This window comes from Sander lucioperca, chromosome 22, assembly GCF_008315115.2.
Source record: "Sander lucioperca isolate FBNREF2018 chromosome 22, SLUC_FBN_1.2, whole genome shotgun sequence".
Lineage (NCBI taxonomy): Eukaryota > Metazoa > Chordata > Actinopteri > Perciformes > Percidae > Sander > Sander lucioperca.
The window spans coordinates 15,981,884-16,002,343 of NC_050194.1; the positions used below are offsets into that span (position 1 = coordinate 15,981,884).

The 20,460-nt window shown below is 39.7% G+C and overlaps 2 protein-coding genes across 9 annotated transcripts; both read left to right on the plus strand.

The window, feature by feature from the left end:
- Positions 1-1,544: 1,544 nt before the first annotated feature.
- On the plus strand, positions 1,545-9,610 carry LOC116061188 (gap junction gamma-1 protein-like). 6 transcript variants are annotated; one of them, XM_035997487.1, is made up of 4 exons: positions 1,545-1,666; positions 1,801-1,879; positions 2,474-2,547; positions 7,209-9,610. In XM_035997487.1, exon 4 carries the CDS (start codon positions 7,247-7,249, stop codon positions 8,621-8,623), a length of 1,377 nt encoding a protein of 458 aa, XP_035853380.1. In that variant the 5' UTR covers positions 1,545-1,666; positions 1,801-1,879; positions 2,474-2,547; positions 7,209-7,246; the 3' UTR covers positions 8,624-9,610. The 6 variants fall into 6 exon arrangements, 4 of the variants coding, with proteins under 4 accessions (XP_035853380.1, XP_035853379.1, XP_035853378.1 ...); XM_035997486.1 differs by having other exon boundaries at positions 1,545-1,946; XR_004896353.1 differs by lacking the exon at positions 2,474-2,547 and having other exon boundaries at positions 1,547-1,879; positions 7,209-9,057; positions 9,100-9,610.
- A 970-nt stretch (positions 9,611-10,580) lies between these two features.
- Positions 10,581-20,267, plus strand: dbf4b (DBF4 zinc finger B). Of its 3 annotated transcripts, none has more exons than XM_031315157.2 (12): positions 10,581-10,711; positions 11,054-11,246; positions 12,023-12,214; positions 12,739-12,789; positions 12,922-12,991; positions 13,711-13,775; positions 13,998-14,034; positions 14,152-14,197; positions 15,386-15,517; positions 15,621-15,759; positions 15,867-16,000; positions 17,884-20,267. In XM_031315157.2, the coding sequence occupies exons 2-12, from the start codon at positions 11,097-11,099 to the stop codon at positions 19,373-19,375; spliced, it is 2,508 nt and encodes an 835-aa protein (XP_031171017.1). In that variant the 5' UTR covers positions 10,581-10,711; positions 11,054-11,096; the 3' UTR covers positions 19,376-20,267. The 3 variants fall into 3 exon arrangements, with proteins under 3 accessions (XP_031171017.1, XP_035853376.1, XP_035853375.1); XM_035997483.1 differs by having other exon boundaries at positions 15,386-15,496; XM_035997482.1 differs by having other exon boundaries at positions 10,585-10,711; positions 11,057-11,246.
- The last annotated feature ends 193 nt before the right edge of the window (positions 20,268-20,460 follow it).

The following is a 20,460-nucleotide window of genomic DNA, read 5'->3' on the forward strand; positions in this document are numbered from 1 at the left end:
TGGAGATAAAACTAAGATTATTTTTGCGTTTATAGGTCATCAGCCACAGAAGGAACAACGTTTGAAATGTATCTGCATGTCCTTGAGGAGGTTAAATATCACAAAAAGCCTCCCTGCGTTGTAAGCTTTCATATCTGCTGCAGCTGTAGCAGTTGAGGAAAACTAACAAAGGCCATGCATTGTGTGATGTAAAAAATACTTATCTTTTGGGGCAATGATCAGAAACAAATGTTGCTAGCAAAAGTAGTCCATTGAGTTATTAAAGCAATTTAGTATCAAATTAAAAGTTAAGTGACTTGCGAGAGATAGATTTTTTTTTTAAAAGAATGGTCAAAATTGATGCAGCAGAGGCCGAGATATCCTGACTTTTACTTTTTTTCCTGATCCATTTCCGGTGTTGTCTTTTAACTTCTGGTTGCTATTCCCAGCTAAAATAAATACATGTCAAAAGTCACGGCCCTGAACGGTTCACACAGCCCACCAACCATTTCTTAAAGTTGGAAACACATGTCCACATTTAAAAGGAGGTCCTATGGCCTGACATCACCACATCCAGCACATATCTTCAGCACTTCCTTGTTGCTGACACACATAAGGTCAGTAGTATGGGTCAAAAAACACTAAAATTCCCACAATGCAAGTAGATCTTTTCATTAAAGCCTCAGTGCCTGTGAATTGCCCTAATTTTGTAAACTTCACACCCCCAGTTTGTACACAGGCTGTTCATACCATCAGGGTTATTTTCTTGGGCTTTAGAAGGCTCACCAGAACAACAGATGACATTATACAGCTGTTTTTTTACAGGCTGAGTAGTGTTCTCCATGACAAGTAAACTGACCTTTATGTAAAAAAATAATGGAGTGCCCCTTAAATGCAGCTTGTTGAGGAATTGATAGCAGAAGGCATAAAAGCTCCTGATTTGTATGATGGATACAAACTGTTGGTGTCTGTTCAGTCTCAGACTCCATGTAAAGTGTGGTAAATATGTGTGTTGTCTGAAATCTCTGCTCTGTGCCCTTTTCATAAAGCTCTGACTCATAGCCAATTCTTTCTACTGTTTGTGCAGCCAGAACTAGAACTGGAGGAACCAGAAACTTTGTAATGAACATCTATACAAAAAGGTGAAGTTTATCGATGTGTTAAACAACACATTTTCACATGCTCTGCTGCACGGTGAGTGAACGACAAAGTCATCATTTGTCACTAGATAAGAGATAAAAGATATATCCAGTCAGATAAAAATGAACAAAAAAGGTCATAGGCTAACCATGAAAAATATGTGGCTACAGAATAATACACTGTGCAATATGTTTACATTGTAGGAGAAAGAGGTATTTTCCCACACAATTAAGACTTCTTTAGCATTCAACTGCAGAAATAAAAGGTGACTATAGTCAGTGATGCAGTGAGAAAATAATGCTAGTTGAAAGTTGCAGTTGAATTTTATTTTTTGCCTTTTATAATAATGTCAATAAGAATTATGACGATGCTCCCTCTCTCTCTCTCTCTCTCTCTCACACTCACACACACACACACACACACACACACACACACACACACACACACACACACCCCTCCTTGCCATGCACCAGTCCGTTTGTCTTCCTCTACTCATACAATGCTCTCTTCTTCTCCGGTCACCAGCCTAGTCTTCGGGATAAAAAGGTCAATTTAACATTCAAATTAGTAAAAACTTCCATCACTTAAAACTTTGAGTGACATTTTTATGAGTAAACGTCAATGCCGTACTTTTTTCTGCAATTCGGCACTGACGATCTTATTTTCCATGCACAGAAGTACCGTATCTTTCCGGGTGATTTGTGAACGTTGATGCAGTTTTCTGGCGGAGGGGAGCGGCGCCAAATGTGCATGTGAAAAGGTGAGGATGCTATCTGAATTCACACAGGAGGAAGGCAATATACGACGGTATCCTGTTACTTGTGAAAGTATATTTAAGAACAAATTACTGGACGAGTATAGGGAAAAGGTGAGGTACTAGAAATACCATGAAAAGCGTATTTTCAAACGACCATGCTAGGTTAGCTGATTTAGAGCTAAGGTTACTAACGTTAGGTATGTTAACGTTACTAATGCAGGTTCGGTTAACGTTACTAGCAGACTAACTATATATCTATTATGTTTTACAAGCTTTTAAGTTACAATAACCTGACAATTATACTTGATATTTATTGATATCCGTTAATAAGCATTTTACAAAATGTATTTTCGTCAATGTTAAAACGAAAAAACAAACTTGTTGGGGGTCTTTCTCTTAGCTTAACGTTGCAAGCATTCAAAATGATATCTGGGGGCCTCCAGTTGTGGTTTTCAATGTGCAGGGGGAGAACATAACTATTAATTTCAATTTTGATTCTAACAGTTAATTTTCAGTTAACAATTCTCCTGTCCAATATAAAACTGTGAGGAATTTGATTAGACAAATGTTTTATGGTGTTATCTTTGTTCACTGCAGGCACATGGGGTTTGAAATATCTATGAATTCTGGTCGGGGAAACGAGGAGGCTAGGAAGGATAAAACAAAAACAGGTTATAAGATTCACTTCAGTATGCAAAAATACATTGAATGATAATTCAAATTCATTAGACCCAGTTCTGTAAGAACACTAACATTTAGAAAATGTTATATTTTATTATTATTAGTTTTAGTATTTGAGAAGAAGGAGTAGCAGGACCAGTGCCTGTTGTGCAAGGATTAGTAGTAGTAGTAGTAGTAGTAGTAGTAGTAATAATAGTATCTACAAATAAGCATGTTTTTGGACACTGTATGTCCAACCACCTATAAATATGTTACATGATAAACATATCACAAGATAAACAATAGAAACCTGTCATTGTCTGTCTGTTCAGAATTCAACTTGTAATGGTAATCATATCAAAAGTACACTAATGTTAAAGGCTAATTTAGCAGAGGAGGCACAATACAGTCCATGGATTGTGTTTACTTCCATAGTAAAATAACATGGTGAAATGTGAAGGTAAGACAAAGTAGACTTTTCACTGAAAAGACTCATGACATGACACTGGGCAAAAGAGGAAAATAACAACAATAATAACAACTATACAAGGCACCAATTCTCCTGTTCATATAGTAATACTGGGTAGTTCCCAGCTCGTTAGCTGGATGATTCATTTGTATGCAAGCTTGCATTAGCTGCTTCTTCATGACAAATTAGCTCTCTACGCTAGAGGCTTGTGTCTAGATCAACTTATGTTGTACACACACTGTTTTGTAGTAACAAAGTGACAACAAAGTACCCTGTGGAATCCACGCCTGGATATACAGTGATGGGAGATGAATTTGGGTAATTACACTTGCAGTCCTTCGTTGCAGCATTTCCTCTGGACAAAGTAAGTTTGTCGGGACGTATGTAACTTGGTAATGCAGGCATCGTAATGAAAGAAATTGTATCTGCTTGTTATTGTCATCGGACTCAAGTCTGCTAGTTATTACCACCAGATTTCTTTGTTCCCTTCTCTTCATGTGCGCTAGGTGAAGTTGTAGCAGATTGATACTTAGCCATGCTCTGATTTATGTACAGGAAGTCCAGTCTTGGGACATCTTGGTGGCCTTGAGGTCTAAAGGGCAACACACAGACACAGTGTGCATTATGATGCACGTCTAAAGGCTTTTCCCCGTCAGTTTTCTAGTTTGTAAGAATGTCTCTCATCAAGAAAAAATACCTCCAAAATATACCTTTAAAAAAAGGGAAGTGCATTGTCAGCAGACTACAAACTTTTTACAGTCGCCTTTAAAGTTAGTAGTGTGGGTGGGTGAGTGTTTCATGCTGAAAAGATAGATTTTGGGTAGAGCATCACTTTAACTGCTTTGAAGGAAACCACAAACCTTCACGTTCACAGCTTGAAGCCTTCTTAGATAGGCATGTACAAGGCTGGCTGCTCTTTACAGTAACACTCCTTAAATAGTTATTTTACTGGCGCGGTAGGAAACTGGAGGCTGTTGGTCTGGCTGGGAGACATCTGGGGGAAAATGCAATGTATCACCTTTAGGCATTCAATGTGGCACTACTAGCAACTTGGGCTATGGCGCGGTTGCTATATTTTGAGACGTGGCAGTTTTTGCAAAGAATGAATGAACTTAATTTGCAGTTTTATGGGTTCATTTTCTGGTCCTTCATCACTGCATTCGGTGGTTTCACATAGATACTTGCCAGAAAAAGTGTTAACAGCAGGCTCTGGTTTGAGAGAATGGTGTGTTTATCACAAAAATCTGGCACCAACAGCTTTAAGGCAATCATTTACACGTGGCATGTCATGTTCATCTTATTCCATCTAAATCTATATGTTTGTGTCTATGTTTGGATGGTTAGGCATTACATAGGATTCTTCTCATGACCTAAAATTCCTGATTGTATGGCTTGCAATTAAATTGGTTTCTGCTGTATTGCTGTGCAGCAGCATGATTTGCTTTGCTGATGAGCAGAGCTGAAAATTAGCAATGTGAAGGAATGTTCCCAGTTTCTTGCCATCCACGGGACTTGTGTTTGGGTGGTGATTGCGGTGCTACTGGGCCTCCAAATAGTACATTACACAACATGGCCAGATGTGCAGTTTTAAAGGGCATGTGACTCTTAATGAGACAGAACTTTTTTTCTTTACAGAGTGAGACTGTAGGAGAGCATGTTAACAGCAGCTGGACCTGGTTTCATTGCAGGTTGTTTTTTTTAATAAAATGTCACACTGACTCAATGCGACAGTAAATCAGTATGCTTATTATAAATGAAGTGTCAGTGAGGGAAACTTTTAGCAGCATGGCATCAATAAACGTGTGGGAGCCTTGTATAAACACATTTTAATCTGGGGTTGCCAGAGTTTTGCATACTGAAAAATAGTCACCTTAAAATATATTTGATTACAATTAATTCGCAATGTGTAATAAGTAATCAGAACAAATTAGGGCAGCAGTTATTATCATTATCAATTACTGTTTTGAGTACTTATTTTGATAAAATTTCATAAAATAATGAAAAGGAACATATTCAAATGTCTTGTTTTGTCAGACTAACGGTCCATCCCTACAATGTATTTAATTTACATTGATATAAAACAGAGGAAATCAGTAAATCCTCACATTTGAAAAGCTGGAACCATTTTTTTTATTGAACAATTTTCAAGAAAACAGTCAATTATCAAAGTTGCGGTTGATTAATTTTATACCCATTAATTAATCGTTTCAATCATAAAACTAACAACAACAAATCCCATGTTACGTTTTCATGTGGTCAGGCACATCTATGGAAATAACCAGAAGGCCTAATTTGGCCAAATAGTGTGGTTACACTAAGATTAAAATGGCAAGCTGAGTAAAAGAATAACTTTTTGATTTAAACCTGAAACACTGAAACAAGCTTCTTTTTTATTTTGCCGAACAGTATGAAAACATAATTGACTTCATACAGTGACAGCCACAGAACAACCTCAAGGCTGTTCCTTTATCACTGGACCTTGTTTGCCTCTGTCTCTATCCCCAGATGGTAGATGGATGTCAAGTGCATGGTATTAAAAGCAACCGTGCAGGAGCCTCGATAGTTGGAATATAAACTATCCTAAGAAACCCTCTGAGCTCATACACACGCATACACATCACACATGGAGACATAGTCTGCCCCACAGATTTCTGAACATTTTAGATTTCCTCTTACATGAGTGACTCGTGGAGAGGTCTGCTGCGTAGGTTTTGGGCAGATGGATGTCTGCAGGTTAAACAGAGATTGTTCAGGGTTAGGTACTGTATGATGTGGTGTAGTTCATTAGAGGGCTGAGAGAGGAAAGTATTCATGTTATACCAATCATACATTCTTCATCATTTCATTCTTTTGTTTTTCATCTTTTCAGACATTTGAGTGTGTGTGTGTGTGTGTGTGCTGCTTCATCCTCAGCCGCATTTAAAGTTAGTATGTGGTAGTCCATATTGTTGTTGTGTTGTTCCATCCATTAATTATAAACATGCTGTTCTTTGTCTGCATTATATTTGAAAAGCAATGTACTGTATATAAGAGTAAAACACATTAGTTTATAATCCACAAATCCCATGTTGTACCTCCTATCACAGAAGGGTAGTGTTAGGAAGGGGTTAATGTCATATGTTAGTATGCAAATACTAATGTCTCATAATATGTGCTAGTGCCATTATGGATAACCAGTGAATGTCTTTACTTCAGTTTTTTGTTACGTGAATTCATGTCACATTCATTAGGGAATAGGGATAACTGGTGGTTACAGTTGAAGTTAATTCACATTCCACAGCTGATAGAAGTCTGATAATAAAGGTCTTACATTTTTAATTTACTGAAGCAATAACTCAACAAACTACAAAAGACTACTAAAAAAACTTTTAAATGCTAACACATTTACTGTAATGTATAAGTCCCCTAATGCTAACCCTCATACTATGGGTATCAACACAACTCCTTATGTGGAGTACTTCCTCCTTTATCATAACTAATTAAATATATTATTGTAATAAAGTAATGTTTTTTTAAATTACATAATTGGTGGATAGTTTAAGTAATTTTGCTGGTTCACCTTCAGGTTTTTTTTGCAGTAGTCATTTTACAGCACAAAAACAAAGCTTTTATTTCTTAAACCAGATGAGAAAGTTTGTAATTCTGTGGAACATCTGAATGATCAGGAACGTTCAGTTAACAATAGCAATTATGGTTAGACATTCCATTGTTGTCATTACTCTTCCCTTTGTGTACTAATGCCAAGGGTATGTTTAGGCATGAGCTTAGGGGCATAGATATTAAGAGAATCAAGGATACATTTTTTGTTATTGTGCAGAAATGCATTTGATAACCATGTATACTGGAGGAAAGACAAAGTGCTTGGAGCTAAAACACTTTGTGAACACAGCAGAAGGGTATGTAATGTCTTTATTTGTAGAAATAAAATGTGTATTCTGTGTGTGAGGGAAACATAGACAAATTGAGAGACACTCACTAAAAGACAGGTTAATAAATATTCTTTTTTCGTTTTTCTCTCCACATATCAGACACTGTTAAGAAGGAAGGTGTGCCTGTAAAGTTATGGGCAGAAATTTTGATTGTCTTTAAATGGCAAAAATATTTTACTATAAGAAGATCTAAATAAATGAATTATTAGTATTAATGTGGGTAATTTCCTTGTCTGCATGGTACAGAGTTTAATCATTTCTTTTCTCTCCACAGGGAAGTAAAAGGAGGTGTATGTTGTCCCTGCCACTACCATGAGTTGGAGTTTCCTGACTCGCCTGCTGGAAGAAATCCACAACCATTCAACATTTGTGGGCAAGATCTGGCTCACTGTCCTCATTGTTTTCCGCATTGTGCTGACAGCCGTAGGAGGGGAGTCCATCTACTACGATGAGCAGAGCAAGTTTGTCTGCAACTCAGGCCAGCCGGGCTGTGAGAACGTCTGCTACGATGCCTTCGCTCCACTCTCACACGTCCGCTTCTGGGTTTTCCAAATCATCCTGGTGGCCACGCCTTCACTCATGTACCTGGGCTACGCTGTCAACAAAATTGCTCGGGCAGAGGAGCAGGCAGACAGCGGTGGAGTGAGGGGATTTTCGCAGAGGAAACCCAAGAAGCCCTATCTTGCAGGCCGAAAGCAGCATAGGGGCATTGAAGAGGCCGAGGATGACCAAGAGGAAGACCCGATGATCTATGAAATGGCAGAGGCGGAGAGTGATGGTGGTGGAGCAGCGAAAGGAAACAGTGGTGAGGGACAAGCAAAGGTCAAGGTGCGCCATGATGGGCGTCAACGTATCAAAGAGGATGGACTGATGCGTATTTATGTCCTGCAGCTCTTGACCCGCTCCTTGCTGGAGGTGGCTTTCTTGTGTGGACAGTATGCCCTGTATGGATTTGCTGTACCTCCGACCTACGTGTGCTCCGACCTGCCCTGCCCTCACAGTGTGGACTGCTTTGTATCACGGCCCACTGAGAAAACTATCTTCCTTCTCATCATGTACACAGTCTCCCTGCTCTGTCTGGTACTCAATATATGGGAGATGCTTCACCTGGGCATAGGTACCATCTGTGAGATTGTACGCTCCCGCCGGGTGCAGCTCCCTGACAATGAGCTGTACGGGCTGACACTGGCACAAGGATCTCTTAATGAGGCGGGATTGAGTGGAGAGGATTGCAGCAGCTACCCTTTTTCTTGGAACGCACCATCAGCTCCACCTGGGTACAACGTTGCCATCAAGCCTCTTCTGGTATCGACAGGGCACCACAACCAGCCACTACCCATCACTGATCTCACTAATGCAAAGATGGCATGCCGGCAGAACAGCGTGAACATTGCCAAAGAAGAGCGTCAGCAGTACACCAATAATGATGAAAACCCCTGCAGAGCAGGGATGGGAGATGCCCTCAGAGGTGGTCATAAGGACATTCGTCATCCTCAGAACAAGCTGGAGGCTGACAATCCGGCCTACAGACAGCCACAGAGCCACTGTAATAACCACAGCAAGTCTCACCGTGAACGTAAACACTGGCAGGCCTCCAAACACACCTCAAGCAAGGCAGACACGGACAGAGGCAGCAGCACCAGTAGTAGCAGCAAATATGGAGTCATAAATGGTTCAGAGTGGATCTGAACTACAGACTGTGACTTATGTTTTTGTTATTTTTAAACAATGCAAAGCCTTCTCAGACCAACACAGTATTTATGTTTGTGGGTCCACACTGTTTATAAAAAATGGGCACGGCACCCAGTTTACATTCTTTTCAATAGTATTCATACCATTAAAATTAGTAAGGTGAAATTATTAGTGTCAGGATCTATCTTGTACCAGTCCACTGATAGCGAAATATATAAACCTAAACAGCCCTAGGGATAATAAATAGTATATATATATATACTTTGCCAGTAATAGCAGAGTCAGTATAGTGTATTAGTATTCAGGTTTAAGTAGCCTTAAAACTCTACAGTACAAGATAGATTCTGCTACTAATATGTAAATGGAACAGAAATGGAATATTGTAAGAAAACCATTGAAGATGATGTAACCCTTTAAGTCTGAATACATGTGTGTTGCTACTCTGTAGAAAATGTCTATATTTTGTTAATTAGCTTTTGCAGAAAGATGTTGGTGCTGTCTTTGAATCCCTGTGAATATGCAGAGGCCTCCATGCTGTAATCTCAGGTGCCTTAATTAGCCAGTCAAATGTCCTCATCACTATGGACTGAAAACAGAAGCTAAGTCTTACTGTCTACGTGAGTAGTTTCAAATCCCATCCAGGGGTTAAGCTTTGCACGATGTTGTTTCTGAGTATGCAAAATTGTCTTATTTTCACAAAACCAGGTTTAGATCAGCCATTAAAAATGAGAGAGTATGTTTTCAGTTGGTAATTTAACGGCTTCTGTGTATTTTTGGGACAGAGAAAAGAAGTTCATTAATGTGTTGACAGATTTTGAAATGAATTGGTTAGTGGAAGTGTTTGACCTAACCCTGTTGTTAAAACTGTTGTCAGTGTCTTATTGTCAAGCGGTTACATTTTTTGACATATCTTTTGTTTGTTTGAAGTTTATGCTATGAAGGTTTTCTCCACCATTAGTCCATTAGTTTGTGTAATGTATGTGATAGAACATAACTAGTGCATCTGCGTGTTCTGTTTCCCCCCCAGGTTTGGTATAAAGAATTCCTTGTCATTTATACATACTTTTATTTTCAGATTTTCAAATTGAAATGTCATTAAGGCTAGTCCTTTGCACTGTGCCAGTGTTTTGTGAAAAATATTTTTATGAACAAAAAGTGCATGTTTTGAATAAACAATTGGTATTTGCCTTGTGGTCTTTGTCTTACATTTAACAATGTTTGTGTCATAACAGTATAAAATACTACTCTACTCACATACATACCTGGACACTCTAACTGCTCTTAACTGCTAATTTATGCTAAATGTCTTTTATTTACTGTATAATAACACAATGCCATACACAGTCCTATATATTTATCTGCAGTTTATCTGCAGTTTACTTCATATGTTTAGCTAAAGGTTTATTGTTGTTATTCTTATACGGTATTTTCTATACTGTATTTTTTATACCTCTTTATTTTCTATACAAGTGTTTTGTAAGTTGCTGAAATCTGCTGCTGGAAATCTAATTTCCTTGCAGGAGTCATCCCAAAAGGATCAATAAAGAGAAGTCTAAGTCTAATATATTATGTATAAGTTTAAATCATCCAGTGGGTGGAATGTTGAATTTTCTACTAATAATGAATATATTTAATCCATTTAAATATATGGGTTATAGTTTACTAGATGAAGGCAAGTATAAAGATTCAAATTGCCAATGTAGTTTCTTAAATGAGATTACTTTATTTACACACAGACACATTGCCCCCTACTGGGCAAGAATTGATAAAATGTGTATTTTCCCACTTGAGGTTGAGGTTCCAGCTGGCAAAACAACAACAAATACAATCATTGACTTTTAGATTACGTTATTGATCGAGAGGATGACTTGTTATGAGCTGCCTAATAATCAGAATCAATTTCAATTTAATTTTACTTAATTACAAAAGATTAAAGACCATTCTGAAGGGTCGTTCAGAAGCCCGTTGCCAGCACGCGAAGGCAGCGTTTTTCCGGATGTGACGTTAACTTTACGTTCGTCGTGTTTTAAAAAAAAAAGCGGCGGTTGCTTTCTTTATCGCATTTCTCCAGCACAGTAACAAAAAGTAAGTGGGCTCTTTATTTCTTTTTCGCCCCGACGACGTGGAAAGCTGTTTAACAGACTATTAAACCTCATTACAAACTATTGTTTTGGTGGCCCAGGCGTTGTCTATATTGAAAAAGCTAAACTCAGGTCAGCTAACGCTAACCAACGAATTAACGTTACAGCTAAGTATGCTATCTAGCCAGGGAGGTGGCTAGGTTAATAATGCATTTAACGTAATTGTGCTGTTGTAGTTTGGTAGTAAAGTAACGCTAACGTTACATGCCTTGCGTTTTTAATTTGCTCTCTGTCAAATGTTTATGCATACATTTTATTAACACTTGTGTTTGTTCTCTCCTTTCAGTAGGGTCCTGGTGTTTTTCGGTAAAGTTTACTGCACCAGGACCATGCAGCACCAGCAGTATGCGGAGGAGCAAGGCCTTCTGGGCTCACTATGTCCTGGGCAGAAGAAGCTGGAGGGGAAGACCTTCTACCTGGACAGTGTAAAAAAACGCCCAACAGCCCTGCTTCTGGAGACTGTATTTCTTCTAGGAGGAGTAAGCCTGTGTGAAGCTAAAGGCAGTATGCCTGTGGATCCTTGCTGTAAACATTGGTGGTGGTTGTTGTTGTTTATATACAACTACTGTTATCAGATTTTGATCTAGGCAGTGACACTTTAGGTATAAACAGTAATGCAAGCAATTTGCATACATTTGCCTGCCTTCAAAGTCAAGAGAAAAATCAAACATTTTTGTCTGATCCGTGGCAGGAAAAAATGTTTGGTTCAGTTTTGAAAAAGTTGTAGTAGCCAAAAGTGCTACTAACAGTACATCACATTCTTGCAAAAACGTTTATGAAACATAAAATGTGACAATTGTGTGTATCGTCGTACTTTTTGATTTTGTGCTAGTATACAGCACTACAACATTGCTTTGTTGTTGTCTTTTTCAGTTGTCTAGAAGGTTTTATCTTGAACCGAAAGGAGTATGGAAGAAAGCACTTATTGAAGATTAGCTGTTGACTGAGCTGCTCTTGTTTACTGTATTTTACCTGCTGTACTAATTGTACAATTCAATTTTGTACAGCAAAGAAAATGTTTATGCTATTGATGAGTAGTCTGTTCATCGTTTCTGATCATTTCAGCAGACAAACGAATTTAAAGAGTAGCCAAACTGACTACATTCCAACTAATACTGTTATTGAATATAAATCAATTGTATACCTACTGAGGTTCAAGTTAGATTTTGTACAAGTAAAGATAAAGGTCTGACTATGACAGATGTCTCAGCAGAAACTGATGAGCTAATGCTGTTTTTTGTTTCTTATTCTGAAGAGGGTCGAGAGTTTCCTGCACAAGGATGTGAGCTTTGTTGTGACTGGAAGCCCAGAGGGCCTGAAGGGGGAGAATTGTACTGACACCAAAGCAGGGACAAAGGGGATGAATGAAGAAGCTCAACGTCCTGTGATGCAGCGAGAGAGTGTCCTCAGCAGTGACAAACGGCGACCCGGAACTCCTAGACCAATGGTACTGAGCATCACCCATGCATGTTTTAAAAGATTTTACAGCTAACAAGAGTGTTGGTACTTAAGAAATATTAACCTGATAATTGGCAAGAGAAATTCACAAAAAGGTTAAAGCTAAATATTACTGAGGTCAGGTCAATTTTACCAAACAGCTGATTCTATTGAATTAACTTATATGGTCTGCAATGTCTTTCCTAATTGATGTATTGTAACAGAAATCAAATGCAACTCCTCTCTTTCTGTGTTGAGGAGAAAATATATTTCTTGCTGTAGAATTTAAAAAAAAAAAAATGGATACTTAGATATGCTATCTATTGCCCTGATACAGGTGAATATGTTGTGACTAGTGTAAATTGTTATATATTTATGTGAGAAATGCTACATGCAACCATTCAAAAACACATACCAAACAAAAACAATTGGTTATTGATCTTGTTTTCATTACCAACTCATTTGGACAATATCCCAGTGGACGAAGTATAACCCAGAATGAAACGTATATCTGTGCTGTATTTTTCTTTACAGCCCTGTGGCAGCCGTGGGAAGGCCTTGCTTGAAAAAGCCATTCGCAACAATGTAAGTGTCAGTGCAGCTGGAAAATGGTTTATCTTGCAGATCTGTGGGCTTTATTTTTTTAAATATTGGTGTTATACTGAGGACTGACATGGTTTGTTATCTCGACTTGTTTCTGATGGATCTGTCTTGTAGGAACGACTGCAGGGGAGCAGTGTTTTGGCCAGTGCTCGATCTTGGGGAGTGAAGATTTTGTATGTGGATGGTATCCTTTTGACTAATAACATGATTTGAAGGGAACTCTTATACCCCTTTTCACACCAATGGTTCAACCAGGGTTATACTCAGGTGGACTGTGCTACCTCTTTCACACCACCTATCAGGGTTGGGCTAGGGTTGTCTGATCAGGGTTCAACCCGCCATTTGGAAATTCAAGCCAAGCTGGTCTACATGGGTGTATCCCTGGTCATGACAATTCAGAGATCACCTGGGTCAACCCGGGAGCAATGCATAACAATTACCGTAAATACTAGAAATGTGCGGGGCTTTTACGTTATATTCAGTGAACAGCTAACATCACATACTCCACTCCATCTGTATATCAGCAGAACTTATGTTTTTTAGCTACTTGATTCTGTCATTGTACAGTAGGGAGAGATAAATAAAGCGTACTTTATGATTGTTTCACAGTGATTACTTTCTAAAGCACACATAAATAACCATCAAACACTTCACAGTTGATTTGTGCAGACTGATTTCTCCTCCTCTGCATATTTATTGCAGGTATTATTTGGCTTGTAGGTGTTCATATCTGTAGTGCAGTGAACCTCTGCTCACAGCAGATGGCACCATGTGAGTGTTTTTGTTCTGTGCTGCTGTGTCTTACTGATCCCAGCTGAAGAGGGCTGCTGTTAACCACCATAGAAATGCCACATTCTTAACCAAGGAACAGTGTGTGAGTATTGTTCCTTAATGTAGTATCAGATGTCATTTTATATTTGAAACAGCTGACTCGAGAGAGCTTCAGTGCTATACACAAGAGGCCGGAGGTAAGATGTTCAACAAATATCCAAATATAACAGTTCTAAATTTAAAAAAATCAAGCAAGTAAATCATTTATAAATTAATTAGTTAAACAGTTCTTAAAAAAATGAGTTCAGTTAAATAAGCTCCCATTAAAATGTTATACACTTTGTTAGAGTTTGTAATCCATCAGTCTTTGCTCTTTAATGTTAATGAGTCTTATTTAAACTTCTTTTTTTTTAATGCAGAAGACTTGCACCAAACAAAGTCCCCATGTTGTCAAAGGTTAGTTGATGTATATGCGCTGCTAATGTGTTTATTTTCCGACAATACGGTATTTCTGTGGGTATAAGTGCTTATTTAATTGTTTACCTGCACCTCTTCACTTCTCCTGGTCTACAGCTGCAGCTTTGAGGTCTCCCTATCTTAAAATTGAAGACATGAGCAGGTGAGTGTCATCCCTCATTCAGTGCAGTTTATGTTTGTTTGTCCATTTTCTCTCTAGTTGCTGGGGAGGATTTAAATGGGGGAAAAGGTCTAACCTGCTCCCTCAGAAATCTCCTCAACTCCTGAGGGAAATATCTGGCTCTATAGCTGCTAAATGCTCCACTTTGTTCACTAGCTAGTCGCTAACTGTGTCTATCTGCTGATTAGGCTGAACAGGTGGTGTACGGTGGGTTTGTAGAGCTTTTTTGTTAAAAACAGCTGCCTTGTGCAGCTGAAAACGATGCTGTGAGAATGAACCAAAACAGTAAAGTTGAAGGCTGAACAAGTTAAACACTGAACTGAAAGTCGCTGCAAAGCTCCGTAAAGCCAAAGGGAGCTGCAGATTCAGTGGATAATTCTTTGTAGGTTCATCACTACGACGACCCGTTCACATTGTCATTTGATACATTGTTAGTGTAAAATATTTTTTCATAGCTGCTTTAATCTTGTGTTTGATTCCAAGTTAATTAAGCCAAGCTAGAATTTAGCAAAGAGAATTGTTTTTGCTTGCCCAGGTTCATGGTTGATAAGTATCAGATTAGATCCTTTATGCAGTTCAAACAGAATGACAGTGAAACAACGAGTGGCAGGGACCTGTCCCCGTGTTTCCTACCCCACTGGGCGCAGGTTTGCATTTCAGCCCAGATGATTTTCTTAATTGAACCTGTTGAGGAGTCCCATCGTGTAATGTGACAAGCCCCCTCAGTGATGCAGCTCCCCAGGAGCTCAGAGCTCAAGCGGATACGATTTCTATTCGATGAGGCTTTTGCAAGCTCCACTGCTTGTTCCAGCAATTGATCTCTATGTGCTAACAGGTCTTTTCATTTGCCCTCTCATTTTAGTTAATTGAAGTGCTCTGGCTATGTGTGTGTAGTCCATTTCTGTGAGAAAACCCATGACGCCTGAAACATTTACATATTATCCGTGCTGGGCTTCATCTCGGATGTGTAATCTCACATTCAGTTTTGCAAAGTGCAGTGAAATATTTTTTATTTGAAAATATTGGAATGATTATGATATTAAGTCTTTTTTTTTTATCTGCATGCAAATGTGCAGTTTGCTTTTTCATGTATAACTTTTTAAATGCTAAAACATTTTTGTTTGATTTAGACCTTGTGTATTAAATGATTTTGTTTTGTTCTCTAACCAGGAGCTACAAGCCCTTGCATATTCAATCTATGATATTCCCCACTCTGTGGTACTCGGGCCGATTTAGTCCCTTTGAATCTCCTCCTCCTCCTCGGTTTGAAAAGCAGACAGAGCAAGTAGAAAATAAAACCAGGTTTGTTTAACTGCCATTATTTGAAGGATACAGACCATTGTTTTGCTAACAAACTGTCTGGGTTCTAAAGTCTATTATGTACTCTTCATTCTTTGTAAATTAGGGAGAAGAAAAAAGTTGAAAGCAGCATTAAGGACAAATCTCAAACCCCACTCTGGTGTAACCCTCCCCCTTGGCGGCCACGCAAAAAGGACCTGTCTTACTGTGAATGCTGTCATCAACCCTTCACTAATCTGGAGGAGGTGAACATCTTTAAGAATTACTTTTGTTAGCACATAGCGGATTTGTTTTTGCCTTCATTGTTTTTACATTTACATCTGTGACTTGTGGTCTTTGTTTGCCCTCGCAGCACTTGCAGTCTGATCAGCACCGTGCGTTTGTGCTGGATCCCTCAAACTACAGTGTGATGGACCAACTCGTGGCTGAAATGATTCCGGGATTCAACCCCAATCCAGCTCAACTGTCAGAAGAAACACTGAACCGGTGAGTTTTGATTATCACCTAGCAATGTCCTAATGGACCACAATTAGGCTTGCTGCGGTTGTCGGTGTTTCCGGTGGTCAGGCATACACCGATTTCATTGCTTGCTCACCGTTGTTTTGTTTTTACAGAAATGAAACCCATTTAGTTCACCATATCAGTGCCCATGTTCATCAAAAAAACTGTAATTTGTAAAATACTAAAGGTGATATCAATTCTATTTTGTTCGACGACTAACGCTCTAAATATAAACTGGAAGTGTCTGCTCCGTGCTGCAGCAGAGTCTCAGAACTAGGGGTGCAAGATATATCGACTCAATATCGTTATTGCGATATATCGAAAGTGTCGCAATAAGTATGCAGTATTTTGTGGAGCGCTGCGTCCCGTCCGTTGGCTGTGTGGCTTAGTTGTGTTCGATTTAGAGCCCGCTTGAAACGCTATAATGATCATGTTTCATTGGCCAGTTACCGTGCCACTTGCACAAACCCTATGGAGTGTACCACGTGTGTGCATATTTCAACAGAGTGACAGTGTAAGTGAAGAAATTGATAGAGACAACAAAACGGAACAAATCAGAGAAGCAAAAGAAAAGTTGTGTCCTGTTCTCTTTATTTATTTGATACTGTACAGCCAGTAAAACATGTCCTGTTCAGTAGACATGGTCCTTATTTATTTATTCATCTTGGACCAGTCCAATATGACTGTCAGTTGAAATAAACCTTGTGTTGTAAGAAAACTTGTTTAATTTGTTAAGAAACTATTTAGATGCGTTTTCCCGTAACTTTTGTAATTTTACATATGTTTAAAAATATCTAAATTAATATCTATCGAAATATTCATAATCAATATCGCAATATCACATTTTGTCAATATCGTGCAACCCTACTCAGAACAGAGTAGCAAGTTTAAGGTGGAAAGGAGTTTACCGATAAGATGGCGGAGTGGTGGAGGTTTTGGTGTCAAATTGAAAATCAAAGTGCCTATTTGCCGTTTGGCGGTGCAGCTGCGGAAGTTTGTCCAGAGAGGCCAGATATCAAAGTAAGCAGTTATTAAAGGCAACTATTATATAGCATTTTCAGGATTATACTTGCTTTTTGTGTTTGTACTAGAACATGTTTACTTGCTGTAATGTTAAAAACAACTGAGGGTGAACTGTATTCACCCTCTGTATGAGACGCGCTGTAGGAGCGCCTGTCTCTTTAATTCCTCCTCCCGAAAAAGCCCCGTCTGCTCTGATTGGCCAGCGTGCTTCCTGGAATCTCCAGTTGAAGCTGGAGCTACTGCAACGGAGTATATAGCAAGACTTTGTACCGTGTAAAATCACCAATAAAGGCTTCTAAACCAAAGAGTACACAACTGGACATGTCCCAGCAGTAAAGTGACCGGAATTTGGGGAGAATGTCCAATCGGACATGTTTCAACAGTAATGGGGAGAATTTAACAACATTGGCAGCCAAGATGACATTAACTGTCTAGCCATGTAGCTACTTTAGTTAGCAGTTGACACTAATAGAACATAGCAGAATTTCTACACTCAAAAATCACAAATAAAGGTTTTTAAACCAAATACTACTAACAGAAAATGTTTCAGGAGTAATGTGTCTAAAATACATTTACCTCATTTGAAATAACATTGTAGATATGACAGAAAACACATAAAAGCTTAATATGTGACCTTCAATAGTTAGTAGTTATTAATATCTACAGATATTGAGCGTCATCGACAAATATCTTTTCCTGTGAAATGTCTTGTGTAATCGCTTATACCGGTGTCACTTTGTTTATTAACCAGTGGGAATTTTTTCTCACTGTGGCATTCCTAACCACAATGTTTTTTTCTGTGTTTAAATGAAGGATTATTTGTATTTTCTATGTCCTCCTCCTAGACCACCAACTCCTTTGCCCGTCTGTGAACTGGAGCCTCTCACTGATGCTGAGACGGAGCATGCTGTTCAGGCCCTGCAGAGACGAGGTTCATCATTCAATATTAACATCTCCAGCCCTATTGGGGGTCCTTTTTCCTCTGGCCCAGCCAGCCCATCACCAGGAGTTCAGTTTCCTGTCCCAAATCCACCAGCCACTCCACCTGCTGACATCCAGCCTTTCACTACTAACACAGACTGCCAGCTCCCTGACAGCCATCCTCACGCTTTAAGTCCCGCCATGCCTGTTTCAGATGTTGAACCACAAGCCCACAACTCAGCCAGCCAGCAGCCGGATACTCAACATCTCTCCCCCTGCCTTGAAACCCCATGCCTATCCCCTGACCCTTACTCCCTGCCTCCGGTCCTCAGCCCACAAGTCCCTTATCCCTTCCACATTGTGGAGCCACACTGCCTGTATTCAGAGCCTCCTGTCCTCAGTCCTCAACCGTACACTGCAGAGGAGGCTGTGGAAGAACACCCTTGTGAAATGGACACTGCAGAAAGTGTGTCTCAGTCAGTCCCTAATCATATCTTCACCGCACTTTTTCCCTCTGTGGCTTTGACAAATACAGCAAAGGGATCAAACCAAGAAAGTCTTGTTGGATTTAGTGGGATCACATGTTCCACCAAAAATGGTTTGGAGTGTGCTACGCTGTTGTCGTGTAGATCTCGTTCCCTGCCTCGACAGTCAGCGACGGCACCAAACCCCAAAAAGCGCTGTAGATCAGCCAGCCCTGAACACAGCCGGAGCAAAAGGAGGAGAATTGCAGTGAAATGTGGCTACAGCAGTAGTTGGACTGAACAAGGGCATCTATCTGTCAAACCAGAAAGTGACATTCTGGCAAAACCTGAGGGAAGTTTATTATTTGACAAGGTCTCTTCAACATGCGCCTTGGAAAAACTTGGTTCAAAACAAACTTTTACCACGTTTTGTGTTCCTACTGTACAGAATTTCACTTGGGCACCAATTCAAGTGGACATTTTAGGTCATGGCAGCACTTCTGTTGCTGATCATCCATCACGGCCACTTTCCTCGAAAGCAAAGATTTGTGATCCTCCACTCCTCTTCCCCAATGATAAATCTCACAGTGCGTTTTTCAGTCAAGACTCCCAATGTTCACTATCCCACTCCACCTCAGTGTGCATCGAGTCAGCCCTCATCCCTGACTTAGCCACGCTCTCTCCATCATCATCGGACTCTGACTGGGACTGTGGTCTGCTGTCACGGCTTGGAACGACCTCTGCTCCTCCTCTGTTGCCCACTGAGCAGATTTGTGAGCTCGACAAGGAGCTCCTCCACATGCCGTGCACCTGGATGCACGACACCAGCTACGAGTCACGTCTTCACACTGTCCTTCAACCGTCAAAGCCTGCAACCTCACTGTGTGGGGAAGAAATGGACCCTTCAGCGTTTTCCAGGACTGTGGTACAGATTGTTGAGGTTCAGCACTGATGGTTATTCTCTTGGTCATTTTAAAGAACTGGAAGAACCACTACTTAGAGGGCGTGTCAGGCATTTACAATAGTAAGTCTTTGACTTTGCTGCTGCGTATCCCACCGCAAGAGACATTGGGCAGCACTTAAGCTCATCAAAATAAGTCGATGAAATATACACTGAATAAATATTTTAAACTTAGTGCAAACTAAAATTTAATATTTAGATGTTTTTACAGATGCTGATTGTTATTTTGTATATTTTTTTGTTGTTGCCGTAGATGTTACTTAGCGGATGTGCATCTTCCCATGAATTTGAAGAGTGTCCATTATCATTTTTCCTCTCAACCCCTTATCATCCTCATGCACAGAACCCTAAGTAATATTCTGTATGTCGTGCTGACTGCAGTCTTTCAGCACCTATGTCCGGGAACACATGGTGGTATTGAGAATTTAATGAGGCTTTTCTGAAGGGGGGCATTACTCAATTACTGTAAGTGCTGCATCTGGATCAGATCCCACTTGCTCCGACGTTGATGAGGCGTTCGTAGAGTGGAGGACTCGCACAACCTGTGAGACAGAAGTCTGTCTGATTAATGTCAAATGGCTTTTTCTGTTTTTTGAAGGACAGCTAAAGGTGCAGCTACAGTGAGGTTTATTGTCTTCACTTGTCAGTTTTTCCAAGTATAAGGTCACCTACCATTAAAGACTCATTGCTCATAATAGACAAAACTAAACTAAAATCTCACCTTCTTCTGAATATCTTGCATGGGCATTTAAAACCGATGTGGAATGCAACAAGCAAAGAGATGCCACACATGATTTCAGTATGTGGAAGATAAGCAGTTATCTTAGGAAAATGTGAAGTCAACTCTTGTACAGTGTTTTTAAATAAACGTTTTTAACCATAATCATTTCCTGCTGCATAGTTTAGAAAAAAGTTGTTCCTCAGGAACAGCAAAGTTTAGCACTGTTGGGGTATGCTGAGGGTAATTTTTCCTGCTGTCTTAATGAATGCTGACTCTGCTCGAAGCTAAAGGAGAGCCAAATGGGGAAGGAAGGATGAGGCAAGGGCAGCGGTCGGTCGATGTGTCCTGTTTGACT

Excerpts from the sequence above, each read along its gene's own strand:
- LOC116061188 (XM_035997486.1), top strand. The coding sequence starts at position 7,247 with ATGAGTTGGAGTTTCCTGACTCGCCTGCTGGAAGAAATCCACAACCAT.
- dbf4b (XM_031315157.2), top strand. The coding sequence starts at position 11,097 with ATGCAGCACCAGCAGTATGCGGAGGAGCAAGGCCTTCTGGGCTCACTA. Across the intron at positions 12,215-12,738 it reads CCGGAACTCCTAGACCAATG|CCCTGTGGCAGCCGTGGGAA; the intron begins GTACTGAGCATC and ends TTTTCTTTACAG. Across the intron at positions 12,790-12,921 it reads AAAAAGCCATTCGCAACAAT|GAACGACTGCAGGGGAGCAG; the intron begins GTAAGTGTCAGT and ends TCTGTCTTGTAG.